The sequence below is a fragment of the Phoca vitulina genome, unplaced genomic scaffold (assembly GCF_004348235.1).
Source record: "Phoca vitulina isolate PV1807 unplaced genomic scaffold, GSC_HSeal_1.0 scaffold14, whole genome shotgun sequence".
Taxonomy (NCBI): Eukaryota; Metazoa; Chordata; class Mammalia; order Carnivora; family Phocidae; genus Phoca; species Phoca vitulina.
In genome coordinates this window covers 2,312,926-2,335,509 of record NW_022589717.1, presented here as the reverse complement: position 1 = coordinate 2,335,509, position 22,584 = coordinate 2,312,926, and the positions used below count along the sequence as shown (strand labels likewise).

The 22,584-nt window shown below is 39.1% G+C and overlaps 2 protein-coding genes across 6 annotated transcripts; one reads left to right on the top strand and one right to left on the bottom strand.

The window, feature by feature from the left end:
* Positions 1–784: 784 nt before the first annotated feature.
* BBS12 (Bardet-Biedl syndrome 12) lies at positions 785–17,317 on the bottom strand. 5 transcript variants are annotated; one of them, XM_032412779.1, is made up of 3 exons: positions 17,169–17,317; positions 8,057–8,117; positions 785–6,305 (listed from the first exon to the last, which is right to left on the bottom strand). In XM_032412779.1, the coding sequence occupies exon 3, from the start codon at positions 6,296–6,298 to the stop codon at positions 4,157–4,159; it is 2,142 nt and encodes a 713-aa protein (XP_032268670.1). In that variant the 5' UTR covers positions 6,299–6,305; positions 8,057–8,117; positions 17,169–17,317; the 3' UTR covers positions 785–4,156. The 5 variants fall into 5 exon arrangements, with proteins under 5 accessions (XP_032268670.1, XP_032268674.1, XP_032268671.1 ...); XM_032412783.1 differs by having other exon boundaries at positions 8,108–8,117; XM_032412780.1 differs by lacking the exon at positions 17,169–17,317 and adding an exon at positions 14,396–15,719.
* A 216-nt stretch (positions 17,318–17,533) lies between these two features.
* Positions 17,534–22,097, top strand: LOC116637377 (centrin-4-like). Its single transcript, XM_032412729.1, has 5 exons — positions 17,534–17,622; positions 19,290–19,436; positions 19,830–19,958; positions 21,011–21,148; positions 21,303–22,097. Exons 1-5 carry the CDS (start codon positions 17,620–17,622, stop codon positions 21,390–21,392), a joined length of 507 nt encoding a protein of 168 aa, XP_032268620.1. The 5' UTR covers positions 17,534–17,619; the 3' UTR covers positions 21,393–22,097.
* The last annotated feature ends 487 nt before the right edge of the window (positions 22,098–22,584 follow it).

Sequence of the window (22,584 nt, the reverse complement as noted above, 5' to 3'; positions counted from 1 at the left end):
AGTACACAGGAGAGTAAAAGTATCAATACCTAAAAAAGTAAAATACACTTTATTTTAAAAAAGAGTTCAACATTTAATGTTGTTGTTATTCTAACTTTGAACAAAGATGGTGTATATAAGTGGAATGATTATCTGTGCAAGGTTTTCAGGTAACCACATTTAAGACAACCACTAAACCAAAAGTTAATATTCTTTTACCTGAGTAGAAGATAACCAAGTCATATTTTCTAGTACATTTAAATTATCCCTATAAATAAACTAGACATTCTTTTGTTGTTGTTACTTTCCAGAAAAAGCTTCCTTTCACAGTTAATACTTAGAAATATACTTTGGAGCCAGATAAAATCTTAGTGTAAACTCCAGCTCTTCTACCTACTAGCTTTAAGACTTTGGGCAAGTTTCTTAACCTTCCTAAACTAATTTCCTCATCATACAATGGAAAAAATAAATGTTTCAAAGATTGAGATAATATATGTGTTATAGGCTGAATTGTGTGCCCCCCCCCATTCATATGTTGAAGTCCTAATCCCCCATACCTCAGAATGTGACTTCACTAGAGACAGGCTCTTTAAAGAGGTAATTAAGTTAAAATGAGGTCATTAGGGAAGGCCCTCATCCATTATGACTTAGTGTCCTTACAAGAAGAGGAAATTAGGACACAGACAGATACAGAGGGAAGACATTGTGAGACACAGGGAGAAGATATCCATCTACAAGTGAAGGAAAGAGGCCTCAGAAGAAACCGACTCTGCCAACACCTTGATCTCAGATTCTAGCCCCCAGAATTGTGAGAAAATAAATTTCTGTTGTTTAAGCCCCCTAATACGTGGTATTTTGTTATGGCAACCCTAGAACATTAATACAATATGTGAAGAATTTAGAATAGTGCCTGGGACATGGTAGGTAATCAATAACTTAATTACTACTGTTATTTCCCCAGAGCTTTTCTAATATTCAACTCCACACATAATTCCATTCTTAAGATGTTCATTTAATGGCTAAGTGGCAAAAGAGCAAGACTTTGTTGGGATACACAGAATGCTATGGACTCTCAGCATGTTCTTGCTGGGTTTGAGCACTCTTTTTCCAGGCCATTTCTCAGGGATGTGTTTCTAGCGAGTAACCCTGAATGATGATGTAACATCTCACTCCAGACCAAGAACAGGCTTACTTCTGCTTACTGTAAAAGTTGTGATTTGCCCAAGTTATGCACTCCTCTCCTGTAACACAATCTCTTGTGCATGCATTCATCATGGCCCTTTATGTCACCTCTGTGGGACTTGCAAGGACAGAGGACCAAAATAAACCAACACAAAGCTCTGGCTATTGTAAAGTCATTTGTTTCTGATCCAGGATTGTTTTCTGGCTGTATCCCATTACATTTTAACTGATAGCTTATAAACGGGGCAAAATCTCAGACCCTACACAGTTCTTTACTGCTTTGGCTGAGAGAGCCATGGTTTCTGAAAAAGATGAGGGCCCCACTGCTCTGGGTTAAGAGATATAAGACTCCCTGGGATCCAACAGTAAATGTTAAGTAGTGGGAAAGGGAGGGGGGGATGAGTCTCCCACTGTCCTGCCTGTTAATTTATGTTTGGAGGCTAAGCAGTGAGAAGTAGGATTAAAACAAGCCACCCAAATGGTGTATTGGTTGTTGCTCACTCACCTCAGGGTGGGAAGAGCAACGATATTAATATGATAACAAGGCAGCACGCCCCAGGGCTCTAGCCAAGAAGTGTGGCTATTGCTGCTAAGTCAAGGGGTCCTCAAAGCTAAAACAAATGCCACCAGCAAGGAGGAAATAAAAATTGCAAGTTTGTTGAGTACAAGTTGGGCAGCTGATCAAAAACAAAAGTAAATGCAATACTGGAGCCATTCTCTCCCTCTACACTTCTTGGTAACTCCTTCACCCTCTACCCTGACCTCAGTTGCTTTAAGGAGAAAGCCAAGTATGATGGGAATACATGGGGGAAGAAAGTGACTCAAACTTTTACAGCTGTTAGATACAGATGCTCGTCACCATTCTACCCAGTCCCATAGGGACTCTGTTTGCCAAGCCTGATACCATATCAGGCACAGGGTGGTTAAAAGTACCAAAGGCTGCAGGACACTGAGGAGGTGCAAGGTTAGTTATATGGAGGGCAAAAAGAAAGATCCCTAGAGTGTGGGGGCTCCCCAGATACTGGGAAGTGCACAGGAAAGAAGTTGGTACCAACACTGAAGCAAGGGGCCAAAAAAAAGAAAAAAAGAGGCTCCTTGGATGCAGCCTTTACCCCTTGCTCCTTCTGGAGCTCCCAACCAGGGAGCTAACATAATCTCTTCACCACAGTTAAAGCTCCTAATGTGCCAACGTTAAACTTGCCATATTCCCATACGGGGGATAAAGTGACTAAAGTCAACTGATAGGATTAGAACAAATTGTTATGAAAATACGTAACTGGTATGGAGGTGTTATATGCTTATATTGTAAATGCTCATAAAATGCCAGAGGAGATCCTCCCATTCAGGGTATTGCTGCTCTATCTAGAGAAATGAGACAAACTTCCTGCCATCTACTACCATGCCCTAACCCATCCTAACCTATTGGCGGGTTGGGATTTAGTGTGAGCACCTCTATGCTCTGATATCCCAAATGTTCACTATATAGATGATGTTCTGGTGGTCAAGTTAGAAGCTCATCTCAATGGTTTTGCCTGTGGCCATTATCAACCTCCACCAGTAGAAGTGGCTGCTAAACCCAAACAAAATTCAGAACTCTGTTTGCCAAGCCGTTTCTCAGCATGTTTAGACAGAGTCATAGCGCTCAATCCCCCCAGGAGTCAAACAAACAAATGTTTTCTCCTTATTAAGACTTAATCAGTATTGGAGGCAGTTCATAATGCCATCGATGGCAGCTGCGAAAATGTACACACACAGAAACCAGGACAACCTTGTTTCAATCTGACTGATCTTATGCTTCTCTTAAATGTTTCAGTAGCCTTGGATTTTGCCATTATGGCAACTGAGGCTGCAACTACTGGGTGGCACTACTTAATCAAATCTATATAATGGTGATTCAAATCAGCTTTCACAACAAATCCTGAAGTAGAGAGACCGTGCCCTGTTGGGGTTATGTGCTTGTATGTGGGAAAAATGGGCCATAGTAGGTCTCTCCATTAGGGAGGGAGGATTTGTTTTTGGCCATCTATTGCCCCTGTCATTTTGTCACTGACACCAAAGATCAGCAACTCAGTCAAAGCTCCCTTGTGAGGGTCATAATATATGATACATTGGTCTTACAATACATTCAGGCTAATAAAAAGACCCCCGTTGGAATTTAAAATTGACTAAATTCAAGACCCTACGGGACATGACTGAGGTCAATACTGCAGACTGGTTTCATCCTGCTGCTCAGAGTCTGTTGATAGTAGCCTTAATTAACTGTTATATGAAACCAACTGAATAGATCTGGTATTGACGAAACAACCTGTTTATCAGATTAATCAGACTAGTAAACAGAGTGGCATTCTTCCATGAAAATTCAAGTTTGGCCAAGAACACGTCAGGTTAAGAAGTGAGTAAATGGAAGAGGCTATCCATTATGGGCTCTGAATGACACTGCATACTTTCTGGGTGTGCCTTGAATGCAAGGACCTGACCTATCTTTACCCAGTCCATGTCTTAGGCTTGTGTTTACACTAAGCAACCTTGAGGCATGAGGTAGCAACTACCCCTTGGACAAAAAACAGGATTGTTTCTGGTCACTATAAAAGCAGTCAATGTCCCAAGCTCAGTGTTCCTTTTCTGTAACACAACCCACTGCATGTGCAGGCTTCCATCACTGGCCTTTTATGTTGCTCTTATGGGGCTCAGAGAAATGGGAACTGATACAAACCAACAGGAAGCTCTGGCTACCACTTTTGTTGTGATTAATAAAAGTGCTTTGTCTCTGTCCAAGCGTCTCATGTATCCTATAGCATACCATGAAATAGTAACAGGCTAACCTGTTAGCTTGTAAGTCGGGTGAAATCTCAGACCCTGCAATTACTGACAGACATCAATAATTTTCTTCTTGGTAATGGCTGGCATTTTAGGCACTATGACTTAGCTACTAGGAAATTTATTATTAGCATGATATATAACAAAATATTATTTTCCAAAGACTTAGCCAATAACACTACAAAAATAAAAAGCCCTCTGTTTCCTGTGAATTTAACCGTGTGTGTCCAAGTCCAGTAATAATTTCACTGTCTGTCTGAAGTACTAATAGTACTAAATCCAAAGCTCGGCGCCATGCCTCAATCTTTGGTATAACAACATCATAAATGCTTGGAATCTGTTCCAGTTTATTTGAAATGCCTGAATTAAAAATTCCACTATTTAGTTTACTATATTCATTCAAGATGTAAGATGAAGGAGAGCCAGAGTCTGTGGCATTTTGTAGATGCTGTTGAATGAATGTGCTGGCTTCAAATTCTGATGAGCAATTGGCCGTGTTATATACGAGAGTTGAAAGGTATTTGTGCCATCCGTTTGCCAGGCATTTAAGCACAGTGGATCTGTATAGTGCCAGAGACGAGGCCAGCCAAGAGGAAGTATTATGAAGCCATCCTGAACAGACGTGGTTTCTTTTACTCAGTGATTGCTCTGCAAGAATTTGAAGATGGCTAAGACACAAAAATTCAACTGCCCCACCTCCAAGGAAGACCTTTTGCTCTTTTAGAGCATAATACAGACGAAAGGCACAAGCCCAGAACCTATCTTCTTTGGATTGCATCTGTGCAGTGACTGGGCTAGTGAGCACTACTGTAACCAAATTAATTCCTTCTATTTTTATCACGACTGTGATTATATCGATTCTATCCATGACATCCGAAGGAATACTTCTCCAGAAGGTCACGTAGACCCCACTGCCCACACAGTTTTCATTCACTTGTGTGATATAGGTCACCTGTACTGCTCCTGAAGCTTCTGCAAAAGCCTGCATCACACTGCTATTCACTGGCCCAAGTACCAACCGCTTATTGGGTATGCACTTTTCAATTAAGTGTTCAGACACATTTCCTTGTACCAGGACAAGGTTCACATTGAACTTAATTAGTACCTGTAATACATAATTTGTCCACAGTTCTTCTGAGCTGTCTTGTTGAAACTTCATGCTTTCCAGTACTGTGTTAATATTTGTAGCCTTGTTAAATCCCAGGTGGCGATAATTCTCTGTGAGGTCACCCTCAATGAGAATAATCCGGAGAGGCTGATTCTGTAATTCCTTAATCAGAGCAGAATTAGATATTGATACTACAGTGATAAATCCTGGGCAGACACAAGAGAAAGTTTCAGGTACACCTGGTAAACAGCAAGTGAAGAGTCTTGAAATGTCAAACCTAAATGGCATCGTATAGTTGCCTTGCTGCATACTTGCATTCTGATACTGCAGCCGTACTGCTTCATCTACTAATTTCATGCTGTTGTGATCTCCATGACTTAAACCCATCTCCAACTCTACCAAATCATTACATCTGTAAGTACTGGGAGAAGCTGCACCATGTTGTTCTAGAAATCCATCTGGTTTGTTTATCCACTGATTATTATCTGTCCTATTAAAATGCCTACTGTGCATTAGTATTGACTTTCTATGATGGTTGCCTGTGAGCAGACGGTTTTTCAGAGTTTGAGAATTTTGTAACGTGTTTTTATCTGCTTCAACTTCAGCCTGAGGTCTGAAGAGTTTAGGTGATTTAACAGGTATCCCAGAAAGATTGTAAAAGGTCAGTGATGGAGAGGCAACATCTTTGAGATCATGCTCTTTCTGTAAACCAGTATCTGAAGGGATTTGTAGAAAAGGGCACAAACTGCCACTAAATGTTTCAAGTCCAGAAAATGTCTTTGTGCTGTCTATATGGTCAAATACATTGTGGATAGGTACTTGAAGGGAAACTACCTCTTCAATGCAAGAGTTCAGGCCTTCTGACATTGCAGACACTATTAATGAAATGGGGACACCTAAATGGAGACATTCTTCAGCAGCACTGCTCCATGCACCAACAAGGAACAGAAGAGTACTAGTTCCAGTTTTATATGTGTTATTTTGTGCTTGAACTGCTTCATTGAGAAGTTGTCCCACTGCGCTGGTTAAATCCAAACTTTCGAGAAGCCTTACTGTTGAACTGATTAACACACTTTCATGACACTCTGCATCTATAATAAATTTCGATGATTTTAATGGGCCTAGGAAAGTTCTTCCTGTTCCTGCAAATGATGAAAGTTGTTGAAGTCCCATGTGCCTTCTTTTATTTATGACCCTGCAAGCCATCACCATGAATCATCTGCAAATGAAATAAAAACGTGGAAATTTATTCAGTGTAATTCATGGTTATAATTGCTTATAAAAGAAAAATCAGATATAGTCCCTGCCTTTGAGGAGTTTCTGGTATATATAGTTTCCACTAAATATGGGCAGTGCAATGATAACAGTACTACAATGATATTTCGATAAAGGTATGGGCATGTGGAGAAGGAACACTTCATCCAATAGGGGAAGTGGATCACTCAGGCAGTGATTCTGGTAGCGTTTCCAGAAGGCAATGCCTGAAATGAGTCTTGAAGAATAATTTGAAAGAGTCAGCAAGTTGAAGGAGGTGGTAGTAAATGCACATATATGTGAAAAAACACAGTGTATTGGGGTAATACAGTAGTTTAGTTTTACAGAAATAAAAAGAAAGTAGTAGGAAATGGGAGATGAAGCTCTAGAAGAGAAAAAGGGTTGGATCGTGAAAGGCATTATGTGCCATGTCAAACTTGATCCTATGATGGGAACCACGGACGTGTTTTAAGTAAGAAAGATTAAGAAATGGCTTGATGTAGAGTTCAAAAGCATGTGCTCCGAATCTAGAAGTCTGGATTTGAACTTGGCTCTAATGCTTACTAGCTATGTAAGTTATTTAACTACTCGACTTTGTCCATATCTGAAAAATAAGGACTATAACAGAACCTACTTTATAGGATTATTATAAGGAGTAAATGCGTACAGTGCTTAGAACAATGCCTGGCATATAATCCCTTCTGAGTACTGCTGGTGCTACTGGGGCTGCTCGTGCTTTGGGCAGATCACCACTGTGATAGCATCGAGAACCAACTGGGCGGGTGCCTCACTGGAGGCAGAGAAGTCAGCTAAGGATCATCTACAGTTATCTAGGTGGGAGAGGGATGCTGCTGAGAGGATGGGCTTGTTACCGATTAGAATGTAAAGGGGAAAAACGCATTATTTAAAGCGAAGTTCAAGAGCAATGGGCTTTTTCCACGTAGTATTTTGAAATCCACATCTAAACTAATAAGACTTAAAGAGAAAAACTTTAGTCCAATAGAAAGAACTTTTTAACAAAGTACCCCTTAACTGAAAAGCTGTCTATAATAAAATGACCTACCTTGTGAGGTATGAGCTCTCAGTTAAAGGACTAGAACTAAAATTGTAGATAATATAAACTTCTCTTCCAACTCGAAGACTTTATAATTCTTTGAATGATATTTTTTATCACAATCTTTTAAATTCAAAATATCAAAAAGCAATTTAGAGTTTTGCTTTTCATCTGATAAATTTGTTTCTATAATACCTGGATTCATCCTTGAAGCTGAGGAGCACCACTATCTGAGATACTTAAGTCAGGAGGAAGCCATAACACAACTATTCCTCAAGAGTAGCTTCCTATAAGTTTTCAAGGACTAAGTAGAAAAGCTAATACAGCCTAGGAAAAGGTATAATGAATTGTTTGAAGTCAGTTTCAAATGCTCTTTTGTGAACATTTCAATTCTATAAAATAAAAATAAAACTCTTGATACACCCAGGAATATCCCTAGACTGCATCAAAATATACTCTAGGACTCCAATATTCTAACCCTGAGACCCATCATATCTTACAATTATCTGATCCTACCACGTTTTCGCTGTCCTTCACCCCCCACCCCATATTATCAATTCTCTACTTACCCAGTTTAAATTCCTATCTGTCAATTATTATATTCACTCCCTTGCACATATATCCTCAAAATCCTTATCCCTCTTCAGGTTCATCCTACTCACCTTGCAAAGACACTAATCTTGATGAAATCCAACTCTCTACTCCATGCTTACCTTGCTGCAGCTGAAAATAAAAAGAAAGACAAACACAACCATGCTGGTAGCATTTCAAACCTCAAGTGGCCCTTATTGTTGTTTGGCAATCTACTTTCCTAGTTCATTTATCTTTTTTTTTTCCTTTTTATAAAAGGCTATTGCTTTTTGGGTTCTATTTTTTAAAGTTTTGCCTACCCCTGAGTACAAAAGATATTCTTCTTCTAAAAACGTTATGGTTTTAGTCTTTCATGGCTATGGATCTACCTATTCTGGATACTTCATATAAACAGAATCACACAATATGTGACCTTTTGTGTCTGGCTTCTTTCACTTAGCATAATGTTTTTGAGGTTCATCCACACAGTATTAGGTATCAGTACTTCATTCCTTTTTATGGCTGAGTACTATTCCATTGTATGTATGTATCACCTTGTTTATCCGTTGATGGGACACTTCAGTTGTTTCTACCTTTTGTCTATTGTGAATTGTGCTACTATGAACATTTGTGTACAAGTGTCTGAGTATCTGTTTTCAATTCTTTTGGGTATACACCTAGGAGTGGTCACATGGTCATTTTATGTTTAACTTTCTGAGGAACTGCCAAACTGTCTTCCATAGAGCTATATCATTTTACTTTCCCACTGGCAATATATGAGGGTTTCAATTTCTCTACATCCTTGTTGTATTGATTTCCTAGGGCTGCTATACCAAATTACCAAAAACTGGGTGCTTAAAACAATACATTTTTATTCTCTCATGGTTCTGGAGTCCAGAAGTCTGAAATCAAGGTATCTGCAGGGCCATTCTTCTGAAGGCTCTAGGGAAGGCTCTTCCAGCTTCTAGTTGGCTCCTGGAGGTCCATGGCTTTTGGTAACAAAACTCAGTATCTGCTTTTCCTCCATATAGCTTTCTTAAAAGAACACCATTCATTGTATTTAGGGTCAACCCTAATCTGGCATGAACTTATCTTAACTAGCTACTTCTATAAAGACCCTATTTCCAAATAAAATCACATTCTGAGATTCTGGGTGGACATGAATTTTGGAGGGAACACTATTCAACCCAGTATGCACACCAATACATATCTTCTGTTTTTAATGTTTTTTGTTTTTTTAATAATAACATCTTGGTGGATGTGAAGTGATATTTCATTTCAGTTTTGATTTGTCTTTCTCTAATGACTAGTGATGCTAAGCATCTTTTCATGTACTGGTTGGCTATCTGTGTATCTTTTTTGGAGAAATATCTATTCAAATCTTTTGCCCATTTTAAAATTGGGTTGTCTTTTTGTTGTTGAATTGTATGAATTCTTTACATATTCTGGAAACAAGAACCTTATCAAAATACAATTTACAAATATTTTCTCTTTCTGTAGGTTGTATTTTCCACTCTTTTGATAATCATTTTGATGCATAAAAGTTTCCCATTTGAATGAAGTTGAATTTGTCTATTTTTTCTTTTGTTGCTCATGCTCTTGGTATCATATCTAAGAATCTATTGCCAAATCCAAAGTCATAAAGATCTGACCCAGTGTTTTCTTCAAAGAGTTTTATAGTTTTATATCTTATATTAAGTTCATTGATACATTTGATTTTTGTATATGGGATGAAGTAGGGGTCCAACTTCATTCTTTTGCATTTGGATGTCAAATTGTCCCAGCATCATTTGTTGAAAGACAATTCTTTTCCCAATTGACTGGTTTTGGCATCTTTGTCAAAAATCAATTGGCAATAGATTTTTGGGTTTATTTCTGGACTCTCAATTCTATCTGATTGGTCTATATGTTCATCCTTAAGCCAGGACCACATGATCCCATGACCCTGAGATCATCATGACCTGAGCCGAAATGAAGAGTCGTATGCTTAACCGACTAAGCCATCCAGGTGCCCAAGGACCACACTTTTTTGATTACTGTAGCTTTGTGATGGGTTTTGAAGTGAGGGAGTGTGAATCCTCCAATTTAGCTCTTTTTGTTTTAGCTTTTACATTTATATTTATAATTCATCTTAAACTGATTTTTGTAAATGGTGTGAGGAAGGGGTCATTTTGTTTCCTCCTGGATATCCAGTTGCTCCAGAATAATTTGTTGAAAAGACAAGCTTGAAAGGACTGGCTTTTTGTTTGTTTTTTCATTTCTAACATGTTCTGACAGCTTATTAAGTATGAGGCACTTTACATGCATTATGTAATATAGTTCTCATAATATTATGAGGTAGGTACTACACTTAACCTATTAAAATGAAAAATAGATAAGTAACATACCAAACCTCACAGCTAGTAACTAATAGGTTATGAACTAAAATTCAGATTTGTCTAATGCCAGAGTCCCATGCTATTAACTACCATACAATACTGCCTTCTGGCTGCCCCTCTACCCGACATGATAGTGATTCACCCTTTCTCCTGTAGAATCTTCCACTGCATTTTCCACTTCCAAACCTTCTTGCCTTCTTCCAAGCCTGTTCATACCCTTGGTATGGATATGCCCTTTTTTCCCCAAGCATCGGAGTCTCTGTTTATGGTTTCCTCTTTATACTATGTTTAAATCACAACATATTACTGTATGAATGGAAAAGTCCTACAGAATTTAGAGCAAAAGGAAAAAGTCATGGGCTATTTCAAACTTTCAAAGTCTGTGTTTAATTTATGTGAAAACAGTTTTCCCAGAGAAGACATGAAATTATTTAAACAAAACAAAATTTACAAGCAAAAAGTTACATAAAACTGATCTCAAAATATTCAATTATTTCACTTATATGTGGAACCTAAAAAACAAAACAAACAGAAAAGGCAGAAACAGACCCATAAATACACAGAACACACTGGTGGTTGCCAGAGGGAAGGGGTGTATGGGATGGGCAAAAAGGGGTAAAAGGGAGTGGGAGGTACAGGCTTCCAATTATGGAAGGAATAAGTCACAGGGATGAAAGGTACAGCATAAAGAATATAGTCAATGGTTTTGTAATAGCATTGTATGGTGATAGATGGTAGTTATACTTGTGATAAGCATAGCATAACATATAGAGTTGTCGAATCACTATGTTGTACATCTGAAACTAATATAATATTTTGTCAACTATATTCAATAAAATATGAACAAACAAACAAATACTCAAGAGAAACGCTATTTCAGCATTTGAAGACTCTATTCCAAGTTTCAGCAGCAATTCAAAAAAAAAGAAGTCTTAGCATTCCTAAGTTCAGAAAAGCTCCTAAATAATTATTTTGGAGATATTAGTTAATTAACATAAAATAAAAACTCAAACAAAAATCCCCCATCTTCTAAAAAGTTGAGTATAAAAAGGCAAAGACAGTAAAGAGGATGGTGAAATAAATAATTTCAAAGATCAAAAAAACATCTCTGATAACTTTTCTTGGCATTAAATTGACACACTCTGATTTTTGTTCTGCGATACATCAGCACCAATGTTTTCCACAAACAGCTGTTTTATTATCGGGTTCCCTAACAACTTTACTTGCCAGCTTAATGTTTCTTTAACTTTCTAAGCATGTAATAGAAGCACAGTCACACTACTTCACTGGGTTTTGACATCAAAAGCATCCTTCTTTTCCTAATATGCCTAGTCTTGTTTAAGGCATTTGGTTTAGAATACCAAGACATGCAATACTTTTCAGGAGTTGAATTTTTTAAAAATATTAATATTTTCTGAGTACAGATTCTTTGCCTCTTTGGTTAGATTTATTCCTAGGTATCTTATGGTTTTGGGTGCAATTGTAAATGGGATCGACTCCTTCATTTCTCTTTCTTCTGTCTTGTTGTTGGTGTATATAAATGCAACTGATTTCCATGCATTGATTTTATATCCTGCCACTTTACTGAATTCCTGTATGAGTTCTAGCAGTTTTGGGGTGGAGTCTTTTGGGTTTTCCACATAAAGTATCATATCATCTGCAAAGAGTGAGAGTTTGACTTCTTTGCTGATTCGGATGCCTTTTATTTCTTTTTGTTGTCTGATTGCTGTGGCTAGGACTTCTAGTACTATGTTGAATAGCAGTGGTGATAGTGGACATCCCTGCCCTGTTCCTGACCTTAGAGGGAAAGCTCTCAGTTTTTACTTAGAAAACTATAAAATACTCATGAAAGAAATTGAGGAAGACACAAAGAAATGGAAAAAATGTTCCATGCTCATGGATTGGAAGAACAAATATTGTGAAGATGTCAATGCTACCTAGAGCAATCTACACATTTAATGCAATCCCTATCAAAATACCATCAACTTTTTTCAAAGAAATGGAACAAATAATCCTAAAATTTGTATGGAACCAGAAAAGAGCCCGAATAGTCAGAGGAATGTTGGCTATAAAGAACTTATCAAAGTTCTATAAAGAACTATAAAGTTCTTTATAAGTTCTATAAAGAACTTATCAACCTCAACACCCAAAGAACAAATATCCCAATCAAGAAATGGGCAGAAGACACGAACAGACATTTCTGCAAAGAAGTCATCCAAATGGCCAACAGACACATGAAAAAGTGCTCAACATCGCTCGGCATCAGGGAAATCCAAATCAAAACCTCAATGAGATACCACCTCACACCAGTCAGAATGGCTAAAATTAACAAGTCAGGAAACAACAGATGTTGGCGAGGATGTGGAAAAAGGGGAACCCTCCTACACTGTTGGTGCGAATGCAAGCTGGTGCAGCCACTCTGGAAAACAGTATGGAGGTTCCTCAAAAAGTTGAAAATAGAGCTACCATACAACCCAGCAACTGCACTACTGGGTATTTACCCCAAAGATACAAATATAGGGATCCGAAGGGGTACATGCACCCCGATGTTTATAGCAGCAATGTCCACAATAGCCAAACTGTGGAAAGAGCCAAGATGTCCATCGACAGATGACTGGATAAAGAAGATGTGGTATATACATATACATACATATACATTCCATATATACAATGGAATATTATGCAGCCATCAAGAGGAATGAGATCTTGCCATTTGCAACGATGTGGATGGAACTGGAGGGTATTATGCTGAGTGAAATAAGTCAATCAGAGAAAGACATGTATCATATGATCTCACTGATATGAGGAATTCTTAATCTCAGGAAACAAACTGAGGGTTGCTGGAGTGGTGGGGGGTGGGAGGGATGGGGTAGCTGGGTGATAGACATTGGGGAGGGTATGTGCTATGGTGAGCACTGTGAATTGTGTAAGACTGATGAATCACAGACTTGTACCTCTGAAACAAATAATACATTATATGTTAAAAAAAAAAAAAAAAGATAGTAGGAAGGGAAAAATGAAGGGGGGGAAATTGGAGGGAGAGACGTACCATGAGAGACTGTGGACTCTGAGAAACAAACTGAGGGTTCTAGAGGGGAGGGGGATGGGGGGATGGGTTAGCCTGGTGATGGGTGTTAAAGAGGGCATGTACTGAATGGAGCACTGGGTGTTATACGCAAACAATGAATCATGGAACACTACATCAAAAATTAATTAATTAATTAAAAATATATTAATATTTTCTGACAGGTATGATTAGCTTTTTTCATTATCAAAATCAACAGTTTGTGTATCTCCAGTCTATTCCCAATATAGCAGTCTAATCATATTCCATTACTTAAAAACCTTCAACTTGGAACGTAAAGGTCTTTACTCCTTTGTCTGACACAGGAGCCCCTTTAAAAATTATCAACTCAGATCCTTTCACTCCTCTGCTCAAAGTCTTGCAATGCCTTCCCATTTCACTAGGAATGAAAATCAAGGTCTTAATAAAACCCTAATAATCTGCACTCCTCCCTCTTACTCCCCTTTGTTTTCTACTACGCTATCCCTCGAGCACTCTCCAAGTCATGCTCCCTAACTTAGAGTTTCTGTTCTAGTCATTCCCTCTGGGATGTTCATCCCTGAGAAATCTATTGCCTTACCACCTCTAAATATTTACTCAAATTTACCCTTTTCAGTGAGGCCTCCCTTGAGCACCCTATATAACACCACAAACTCCTCTTTTTCCTCTACACTTGGATTCCCTTTAACTGCTCTATGTTCTTTTTTCCATAAAACTTACCACCTTATAAAGTAGTACACAGTTTACATATCTATTTATTATTTATTGACCATCTCCCTCTGTTGGAATGTAATTCCCAGGAGGACAATTTTAGTCACTGAGGTATCACACATACCAAGAATATTGTCTGACACGCTGCTGACAATAAATATTTGATGAACAAATGAATGAATGGTTTTCACCATATTTGCTATCTTAACTTTAAGTACAAAACTGACAAGATTAAACAGATTGCTGTATTACTCCACCAAAATTTAAGTTTCAATCACCTTTAGTGTTGACGTGCTTCCTATTTGGCACTGCCTTAGTTGAGATCCTTTAATTGCTTCCAAGATGGTTCCTCCTTCACATGGTTGTCAGAATTATCTTTGCAAAGCACAAACCTAATCAAAGCAGTCCATTGCCTAAAAACATCTATCTAGCTTAGAAAATAAAATCTTTACTCCTTAGTTTGACAAAGGTGTCCCATAATCGGACCTCAATGTAATTTATGACTCATTTTCCACCTTTCCTTATAAACCCTATGATCTTGCCACACTAGAACATACATTTATTTTCATTTTTACACATGCTATATTCAGATTTGAATATCCTACCCTTTCTTCACCTTGGCAAATGCTATATATCTTTCATGACCCAAGGCAAATACCACATTTTTTAAAATTTTATTTATTTATTTGAGAGAGAGAGTGCACGCACGCATGAGTGGGGGGAGGAGCAGAGGGAGAGGAGGAGCAGACTTCTGGCTGAGCAGGAATGATGAAGGGCTCCACATTTTTGATACAACCTTCTTCAATGCCCCAGGAAGAAGTAGTGCCTCCTTCCTGTACTCAAGCACTTTCTACACACATCTACTAAAGCACTTAGCACCCTGAATTTAAAACTCTGTATTTATGTCTGTCCTTTCTCCCCCACTAATCTGTGGGTTCCTTACTTTTATTCATCTTTATACTCTACACTCAGCTCCTTTCAAACTCACCCAATAGTTGGCACAGTATAGGACATGTGGAAAGCGTTAAGTAAATTTAGTAGAATTAAGAATGCCAATGGATTTAATATTTTCCTAGACTAATTATTATTACTACTACTAATGTTTTACAATACAATCAGATTAGTCACAGCTATTTTTCAAGACTAAGTACTTCCTAGACCCAAGACCTAGAAATTGCAATCTGAGCCTATAATAAAAAAATCATTTTTACTGGAAGTTAATTTCCCAAATATAAGAGCCTAAATCATAAAGTGATGTAAAAGCAGGTTAACATATTACTCAGCCTTTTAATTGTCATAAGATCAAAATTGATCTAGGTTAGAATTCGGTTCTATATATTTGGTTACTATTCATTTCTGGGTCTCAGAAATCCCCTTAACATTAGTAGTAAAGATGAAGTAAATGTCCTTGAAACTCATCAAGAGCAACTTTCCCGGTGAGGTTAATTGGCCTGAAAAATCAAAATACAATTAACCCTTAAACACCAGGGGCTAGGGACGGGGACCACTGCACAACTGAAAATCCAAATATAACTCTTGACTCCCCCAAAACTTAACTACTAATAGCCTACTGTTGTTTGGAAGCCTTACCGATAACAAAAACAGTCAATTAACACATATTTTATATGTTACATGTATTATACGCTGTATTCTTACAATAATACCTTTAATAAAAAATTTTTTTCAGTGTATCTAGGCTACAGGGTTCAACAGGGAGTTTTTTCAAATTGTGGCAAATCTCCAAAAAAAAAAAAAAAAAAATCCATGTATAAGTAGGCCCACACAGTTCAAATCCTTGTTGTTTAAGGGTCTACTGTATTATAATTAAGTGAATGAACATTTTACTTAATTCACAAAATATCTTGAACTTGCATAATTTTAATTTCCACTGGGACAACTTTATACGGAAAAATCACTTCTAATATTAGAATAACCTAACCCATTTTCCAGAATCCTAATGTGTTGTTTATCTATGATTACAAAGCTTGAGTGTCTGACTAGGATATAATGTGAACCAGACAGGATGATGGTTTTGGAAAATGTGCCATGCTTTACATACTACAGTGTGAACAGTGATTTGGGAGACTGCTTCAAGAATGTACTTTGCACATTTTTCTTGCCCTGCCTTCAAGGAGATAAGTGGGATAAAGAGGAAGAAAAACACTAGGCAAAAGTTAATGTTCCTCATGAATCCCCTACTGGAGAATCCAGTATGATTTTTGGAAAATAAAGGACTTACTCTGCAGAAGGTACTGCAGGAGGCATAAAGAGTCCTGATGAGTGAGGAATTAGGGTTAGAAGTTTTAAAGGACTATCACCTCTTCATTTCTACCAGGAAGTCAGAGGTCCACCTCATTCTCTCCCACCCTTTAGCTGGTCCCTGACCAGATAGATTCACGACTGGGCAAACCAACAAGTCTGGCCCTCTGGACAAGAATTTGCTTTGATTTACAGTAGTTACGGGCTTCTAAATCTCGGCAATTACTGAGTCAATTGGATTATCAGGCTACCTATGTCTGACTCATGACTGTGGATCTATGCTGGATATGGCTGGAAAGCCGGCCACATCTTGGGATTCAACCACAAGAATGGCTGAGGGTGAGAGAGGGGGGTGGGGAGGAGGGATAGGTGTCTGATCGTGATTACGGTTGGAGCCAAAGTCCTACCCGGCAAATACATACAACATTGGTAAAATCTATGCAGTGAGGCCTGGTGCATCCCAACACCCATCCTGCCCCCATACCCACTTCCTTCCAGCCATTTGGCTACCGCGCCAGAATCCCTCTGAACCAGGTAAGAGGGAAAAGCTAAAGGCCAAGCACCAGGCACTGTGGAGGCTGAGAAATATCTAGCGGCCATGGAAAGGTCAGTTCCCTCCCACCTCTGTTAATCCCCGCCGGATGGTAAACCAAAACTGGACCAAATTACCCGGCCCGCCAGGCCCTGGATTCTCATCCTTTCCCGGGGCACGAAGAGGTCAAAAAAGCAAATAAAGGCTCTCCGCGTCTGCACTAAAGACTTAGCAGTCGGTGGAAGCACCTCGTTACTAACCTCATTCTTTTCTCTTCACGCGAGGCTTCAGATCCCAGCTTCCCACCTCAGACGACGTTCTTGCTAGCACTGGGACACCAAAGCCCCGGGACGAAGACGCCCCCTTCTCCGCCCGCATTTGCGCATGTGCGAAGCGGAGCAAGCGTGCAGGCCGGGTGGGGCTGGTCGCTAAGATACCAGAGGGAAAGTTCTGCTTAACGGTCGGCTAGGAAAGGCAGAGCGTTATTCTATTGGTAGAAAGCAGAGAGAGGGGGCGGGATTCAAGGGCCTTCTTTTCTGACCATTGGGTAGAATAACTGTCAATCAGTAGGCAAGCCTGGGTGGGCGGGGCTGCCTGAGAGGGTGGCTAGAGCGGCCTTAGCAACGGTCCCCGAACTGCGTAGACTGCAGTTGGGCTGCGCGGCTGGCGGCTGAGACCGGGAGGTCCCGGCTGAGGGCACCGATTGGTGACATGGTGAGTGCCAAGCCGTAACCCCTTGCTGGGCCGGGGCTAGGGGTAAAGTTTCAACCCGGAGCAACGAAGGAATTTTGTTTGGTTTATGAAATGTATTATTCAATACCCCCTGATCCTCGAGTGTCATTTAGTAACCCCTCCTCTCGTGGCCAACTAGAAGCACGTTGCCCGTGGCTCTAGGCACGCAAGAGCGGGCCTCCAGTTCATTCGTTCCTCGTCGTCCCCGCCAACCGCGATAGGTTCCGTGATGCAAACAAACCACTGGTTAGCCAGAAAGGAATTGAATACAGAATAAGAGGCTTAGAAACTGTTGGAGGGTCCAGCCCTCTAGGAGAGAGGCCCTGAACTCTGAAAAAGTGGCCAGGGTAGCTCCTCACTCCGCCACGGTTGGGAAGGTGAAGGTTCTGAAGGCTGGAACTGCACACCTGTGTATCTGCAGTCCAGGGACCAGGAAGCCGCCGCCGCCGCCACGTGAAACCGGAGGCGAGGCGCACAGGACCGTGATGTCCAGTTGCCATCTCTGCTGCCACTGCTTCTTAACCCGAAGCTGGAGACAAGATAGTGAAATGAGGCTGCAGAAAAACCCCAGGAGTAACTCTGTGACCTTGCTTGTCAGCGGGAAAATGGCACACAGCAGGAAGATGACCTCCACCTTACCTGGATACTGATAATTGGCCCAACTTTTACTCTTACTCCGATCCCTGGAGTAGTTTTTCACCTGGAAAATGCAGTTTTCATCTCTCAGCTTCTGCAATATAGAAAAGTACGCTAAAATAGGTGGGAAAGGGTATTATGTTTCAAGCAAGCATATCCCACAAAATAAACAAATTTTGTTATGAGACATATAGGCCTAGATGAAAGGTGTGCCTTAGACACTACTTTTTAGATATCCCAAGTAAGGCTCGTACTCGTACTCGGACATAACATCTACTGTTGGAGCATGCATGCCTTTGCCTCTTCTCTCTCTCAAAAAGCACTAGTTTGGGCGCCTGGGTGGCTCAGTGGGTTAAGCGTCTGCCTTCGGCTCAGGTCATGATCCTGGAGTCCCAGGATCGAGTCCCACATCAGGCTCCCAGCTCAGCGGGGAGTCTGCTTCTCCCTCTGACCCTACCCCCTCTCGTGCTCTCTCTCACTCTCTCTCTTTCTCTCGAATAAATAAATAAAATCTTAAGAAAAAAAAGCACTAGTAATGAAAAATCTTTAAAAAAAAAAAAAAAAAAGGGCGCCTGGGTGGCTCAGTTGGTTAAGCGACTGCCTTCGGCTCAGGTCATGATCCTGGAGTCCCGGGATCGAGTCCCGCATCGGGCTCCCTGCTCGGCAGGGAGTCTGCTTCTCCCTCTGACCCTCCCCCCTCATGTGCTTGCTCTCTCTCATTCTGTCTCTCTCAAATAAATAAATGAAAAATCTTTAAAAAAAAAAAAAAAGAAAAAAAAGCACTAGTTTGCAGGAAAAACTTAAGTGGTAGAAAGAACCAGGCTTTCCACCAAGATATTAATAACTAAAAGCATAAATGTTAGCAAAGGGAAAAGGGAAATTGCTGATGGTCATTATATAGTAGGGAATAGGGTTCTCAAATATGCTTATTTATTATATTTATCATCGATTATTCTGGTTCTGGTAAGTTTTCCAGTTACATAGTTTTTCATGCACATGTGTATTTATTACAGGCATCCAACTACTGCACAGGTTCAGACCAAGGGAAGAAAAGACCAGCAAAACTTGAACTGAATGAAACCCAAAAGCAAGAAATTAAAGACGCCTTTGATTTATTTGATGTTGATGGGTCTGGAACCATAGATGTGAAAGAACTGAAGGTTTTGAAATTACTTCTGATTCTAAGACATTTTAAAAGCCATCATTTATTTGTGACAATCTTTCAGTCTTTAACAGCAGCCGTCTAAAAGCCTGATATAAAATCTCATCAGTGTGGACACCTACACCTTCAGTATATATACCTGCCTCGTACTAACAAAATAGTATCTTGTTAGGCATTTTATTCTTATTTTATGAATGAGTACAACAAAACCCAGCAGGTGACAGTGACATATCCTGTGGCATAGTGGGACTGGAACCTAGTCCTCCTGACCTAACTTTCTAGGTTTATGCCTTGTCCATAGTGAAAAAGAGAAAATCTAGTCACTAATAGGTCATTTAAAACCTAGGAATGAGAATGTGACATATTATAATTTATTTGCTTCCTATTTCAGATTGCAATGCAAGCCTTAGGATTTGAACCAAAGAAAGAAGAAATTAAAAAAATGATAGCTGAAATCGACAAAGAAGGAATTGGCACCATTACTTTTGAAGATTTTTTTGCCATAATGAGTGTAAAAATGGTATAGTAGTGATTTTGTTTTTCAAAGAAATACAAGCAATAGCCTTCTACATTTTTTTTTTTTTTTTTTCGGGGGTGGGAAAAATCAGGGGTTTCATAGAGGAAGAATTGGAACTAGGTCTTTATTTTTTTATTTTTTATTTTTTTAAAGATTTTATTTATTTATTTGACAGAGAGAGACACAGAGAGGGAACACAAGCAGGGGGAGTGGGAGAGGGAGAAGCAGGCTTCCCGCAGAGCAGGGAGCCTGATGCTGGGCTTGATCCCAGGACCCTGGGATCATGACCTGAGCCGAAGGCAGACGCTTAACAACTGAGCCACCCAGGAGCCCCGGAACTAGGTCTTTAAAGATGGGTAGGATTTAGGTAGATAGGAATAGCAAGATTAAAGATGTTTTCAGGATAGTAATGAAGACTGTCCAGTGTGGAGAAGGTTGTTAGGAAATAATAAGGATATATGGCTAGATAGAGAGGATGGGGTCAGAATTTTGAAGCCTTGAATTTAGCAAACATCTCCTGAGTGCCCATTTTTGCCAAGCACTATTCTAGAGAGCATTGGATGAGACAACCTCCCGATGTTCTCAGAACTTAGAGCTTACATTTTTGATAATGGATATCAGTTGCTGGTGTTAATAAGAGATATATTCTCTTTACCACCCTTGCCTCTTCCACTTTAACAAATCCTGAATTTAAGATACCTTGAGAGCAAATATGAGTGCATTTGGAATAATTGTTAAAAGTTATAGCAGTGAGGTTTCTAGAGGGGAGGAAGGTGGGGGGATGGGTTAGCCTGGTGATGGGTATTAAAGAGGGCACGTTCTGCATGGAGCACTGGGTGTTATACGCAAACAATGAATCATGGAACACTACATTAAAAACTAATGATGTAACATATGGTGATTAACATAAAATAATAATAAAAAAAAAGTTATAGCAGTAAAGTCAGAACTCAGCTACCTGGTACATTGCTACTCTAGACCTCAAACACCGCATAAGTCCAATTTGATAGAATAAATGAAAGATTAATGACATTTAATTGCTTCTGTTTTTAAAGAGTGAAAAAGATGAAAAAGAAGAAATATTGAAGGCTTTCAAATTATTTGATGATGATGATACTGGAAGCATAACACTAAACAATATCAAGAGGGTTGCTAAAGAACTGGGGGAAAATTTAACAGATGATGAACTGCAGGTAATTTTTTATTTTTATAATTATGATTTACATGTATATAAATCTTAATTTTGTTGGTCAAATACATTCAAAATAAAATTTGTGTATTTGAATATTCATTTATATCATTCATTTTTAATGATTTCACATATCATATTTACATTTTGTTCTACAGGAAATGCTTGATGAAGCTGATCGTGATAGGGATGGAGAAATAAATGAGGAAGAATTTTTGAGAATGATGAAAAAGACCACTCTTTATTAATACTTTTCTTATTCCTTCTGGAAAGTTAACAACTTTATATTTGCTATACAGTTCCATCATATCTGAATGTATTTTCAATTTTTAGTTTATATGCACAAATTGGTCTCTTGATGTCTAATCCATGTGAGAAGTTACATGTTTCTACCAATATGTTGTTAAATCTGCAGCATCAAGAAACAAAGAAAATGTAATGATTTCTGTGAACCATGGATCCCAAACCAGTATTAATTCCAACTGCTACTTTTAGAGCTCCAGGGTCTGAAGACTTAGAATTTTTTTAAGTTTAATGAAACTGACCCCACATCCAAATGAATTTGGCAAACAAGCAATTAGTTTCCCTATTATTTTCTTTTTGTGCAACTCTTTAAAACTGATAAATATTTGCTTTTTAATCAGTTATTCAGATATGTAAAGTATTACATAAAATTGCCTAGCAACTACATTATTTGCTAGTTTTCCTCTTATAAAGAAATTCAAAGCAGTACTTGTACTACCTAGATTTTCCTGTAAGTTTGACCCTGCAAGTGAGCTTTTAATACCTCTGCATGGGAGGTGCTAGGGATTTTACATATGTTATCTCAATGTTACAATTTGGGGAAGCTGGTAGTATTAGCTCCATTTTACTACATATGAGAAAACTAAAGTTCAGAGGACTTAAAAATTGTTCAATTGTTCATAGATAATAAATAAAACATGGATTCTAAATCTTGTATCCTTATGCTTCACTATGCAGCTTCCCTATGGATAAAAAATCTCAGGATAATTTAAGTGTATATTTTCTAACTCATTTAGTATTATGACTCTTGTAATTTAACTTTGTTTTTGTTTTGTTTTGTTTTGTTTTGTTTTATGAAAGAGCCAAACTGTTGGGAAAGGCAGTCTCAAGATACAGTCTTTTGATCCCCCACTGGGTCACACAAGACTGGGCCTTGGGCCTAGGACACTTCTTTACCAAGAGAGAGTCTCTATAGCTTATGCTGGAATTGTCTGTGAATATCTTTCCATTTCAGACTCCATATGTACTTTTTTCTGCTTAAGCATGTGTATAATATGGTGCCTGTGTGTGTAATATGGCACCTGGCCAGCCCCACTTTGGAAAGGGGATGTCCCCTTCAGAGAGGGTGGGGTCCTTGTGCAGCACAACAAGATGGCTGTTTACAGGCCAGTTGCCCTGTATTGGCTTCTGGGAGGG

Excerpts from the sequence above, each read along its gene's own strand:
- BBS12 (XM_032412779.1), bottom strand. The coding sequence starts at position 6,298 with ATGGTGATGGCTTGCAGGGTCATAAATAAAAGAAGGCACATGGGACTT.
- LOC116637377 (XM_032412729.1), top strand. Across the intron at positions 19,437-19,829 it reads TAGATGTGAAAGAACTGAAG|ATTGCAATGCAAGCCTTAGG; the intron begins GTTTTGAAATTA and ends TTCCTATTTCAG. Across the intron at positions 21,149-21,302 it reads TAACAGATGATGAACTGCAG|GAAATGCTTGATGAAGCTGA; the intron begins GTAATTTTTTAT and ends TTTGTTCTACAG.